Source organism: Contarinia nasturtii, unplaced genomic scaffold (genome assembly GCF_009176525.2).
Source record: "Contarinia nasturtii isolate CC-2019 unplaced genomic scaffold, AAFC_CNas_1.1 Cnas_scaffold_964, whole genome shotgun sequence".
Taxonomy (NCBI): domain Eukaryota; kingdom Metazoa; phylum Arthropoda; class Insecta; order Diptera; family Cecidomyiidae; genus Contarinia; species Contarinia nasturtii.
In genome coordinates, this window is record NW_022198311.1 from 1,799 (window position 1) to 4,441 (window position 2,643).

Consider the following 2,643-nt stretch of genomic DNA (forward strand, 5'->3'; position numbering starts at 1 on the left):
CTTGCTGCACTTTTTGGTTTTGATATAGGCAAATTTCCTTGGAATGATGTACTTGCCACACTTTTTGGTGTTGATATTGGCAAAGTTGCTTGGAATGATGTGCTTGCCACACTTTTTAGTGTTGATATTGGCAAAGTTGCTTTGAATGATGTGCTTGCCACACTTCTTAGTGTTGATATTGGCAAAGTTGCTTGGAATGATGTACTTGCCTCGATTTTTGGAGTTAATATGGTGGCCATTCTATGAGATGGTTTCGTCGGCACTTTTCTTTTAGTTGATGTAGATGCTACACTTTCTTGAGATAATGTAGTAGTCACACGTCCTTGGCCAGTTCGGTTCAAATCTGATGTGCCCATCTGGCCTTCATTAGTGTTGATACTTTCCTGAGACAGCACTAAATTTACTTGATTTTCTATTTCGTCTTCCCGATGCAATAGTCTTGCTCTTTTAATTTTATGAACGTATCCTTCCATTTTCACACGTTATTTCTTTGTTTACTCACAAAAATGCAAAATAAATTATTATATCAATATAATTTTCACTAACTTATGTATTTTTATTTTCTGTGTGATGCCAGAGAAACTTAAATATCCAATGAGTGGTGTTCGGATGTATGCTCTTTATATAACCACTTTGCCTCTCATTAACACTAATGACTGAAGTTCCAAATGAGTTTAACAACTTGTCAATATCTGTCAGGTATGACTCATTACCACTTCTCGCGCCATCTCATTTCCTGAATGTGAACTACGTTTCGTTTGACTTCTTAATCCACACACAAGTCAAACGAACATTTGTGTATATTCAGGAAATAGGATGGCGCGAGAAGCGGTAATGAGTTTTTTGCTCTTGCTGCAAGCGTATACTGTCAGGGTTGCACATAATGCACCTTCCAAATGTAACACCGTTAAAGAAATTTACAAGAAGCACACTGTAAAACTCGTTCATTCACATACTTTTTCCATTGCTTCTTTCTCGTTTTCTTTCCCTCATTTTACAATGTGAACATATCTTCAATCGCCAAATAATAATTTTGATTGTGTAGCAAATTAGGGAGAGATATTGAAATTCTGAAATTGAATATGAATTTCAAGCATTGGTTTACTAAAAATAATGTGGCGATTGTAGTTAATACTTTTGTCCTTGTGTGAATAGGGTAAAATATGTATAGAAGTAAAGGCACAATGAATAGGTTCAAAAGACGAATGAACAACGTAATTGAAAATTTAACATGTGAAGAACCAAATAAAATCGCTATCGCAACTAACGACGTACAGTATTTTTGTACATTTTTTAGATAAACTTGAACAATTCCAAGACAGCGAAAAACCAATTGAAATTGAAGATAGAATCAGAGACTGTGAACAGCTGCATCAATTTGTGCCGACAAACAAGGGATAACACATAACAATGCGAAAAGTCTCAACAAATTATACAAATCCATCATAAATCTATCAGTACAATACAAATGCTACCACTAACCATTTCTCCGCCGATTTTAACTACAATTATTTTTATAGAAGCCAGAATAAGCCTGAATAAGCGAAAATAATTCCTGCGGAACTATGAATAGGCGCCCAAACATTATATATGGTCAAATTTCCCAAAAAAAATTTCATTAGAAATGAGCAATATTTATTTTTATTGTGTGTTTCATGAAGAGATGTTTGATTTATTTAAGTAAGTAGAAAGAAATAAATTTAAATAATATCAACGCATAAAACAAATGGAACGGTATATGTATCTGAAACTCAAAGTACGCTGCAGTTCAAATAGTTTTTTTTTTTTTTTAACTTTTTATTCAAAAAGTTAATATTCGGCTGATTTCAAATATTATTATTTGATAAAGTTCGTTATATTGGCTTTATATAGTTTTCATCATAAGCTTTATTATTTCAAAAAATTGAGAATGTTTTAATTGATTTTAAAAAGTTCTTTGATAAAAATAATATTGGTGGCCCTGAAAAGGGCCGTTTTTGTAATTTGATGATTGGGATGAAATTAACCTCCGAAACCGTACAATGTGCGGCCTTGGCGTTTCAAAGCGTAGACGACATCCATAGCGGTGACTGTCTTACGTTTGGCGTGTTCGGTGTATGTGACGGCATCTCGGATGACGTTTTCCAAGAAAACTTTCAAAACACCACGAGTTTCTTCGTAGATCAAGCCTGAGATACGCTTGACACCACCACGACGGGCCAAACGACGAATGGCTGGCTTTGTGATACCTTGGATGTTATCACGCAACACTTTACGATGACGTTTTGCGCCACCTTTTCCCAATCCTTTTCCTCCTTTACCACGGCCAGTCATTTTGATTTATATTTTTTCAAAGTTCTTTACACGACGAAAGACAAAGTTGAACTGAAACTCACTACAGAAACTGCAATCTATTTATACGTTTCATGCGTCATCCCTACCACTACGTATGACACGAAATACACGCCAAAATTCTCTGCAATTTACTGAAATGCAACAATTTCAACGATATTTCACAAAAAAAGGAAATATCTGTTTCTTAAAACATTTAAGTAAAAAAAAATTAAAACTAAACCAAAACCATAATCATGTCTAGACGCGGTAGTGAAGTACCGTATAAAAAAAATCAACACATTTCTATCGGTAACATATTCAACATTTAAA

At 34.3% G+C, this 2,643-nt stretch overlaps 1 protein-coding gene across 1 annotated transcript; it reads right to left on the reverse strand.

Annotated features, from left to right (window-relative positions):
* Positions 1-1,973: 1,973 nt before the first annotated feature.
* Positions 1,974-2,344, reverse strand: LOC116343129 (histone H4). Its single transcript, XM_031771039.1, has one exon. It carries the CDS (start codon positions 2,311-2,313, stop codon positions 2,002-2,004), a length of 312 nt encoding a protein of 103 aa, XP_031626899.1. The 5' UTR covers positions 2,314-2,344; the 3' UTR covers positions 1,974-2,001.
* Between the last annotated feature and the right edge of the window lie 299 nt (positions 2,345-2,643).

Excerpts from the sequence above, each read along its gene's own strand:
- LOC116343129 (XM_031771039.1), bottom strand. The coding sequence starts at position 2,313 with ATGACTGGCCGTGGTAAAGGAGGAAAAGGATTGGGAAAAGGTGGCGCA.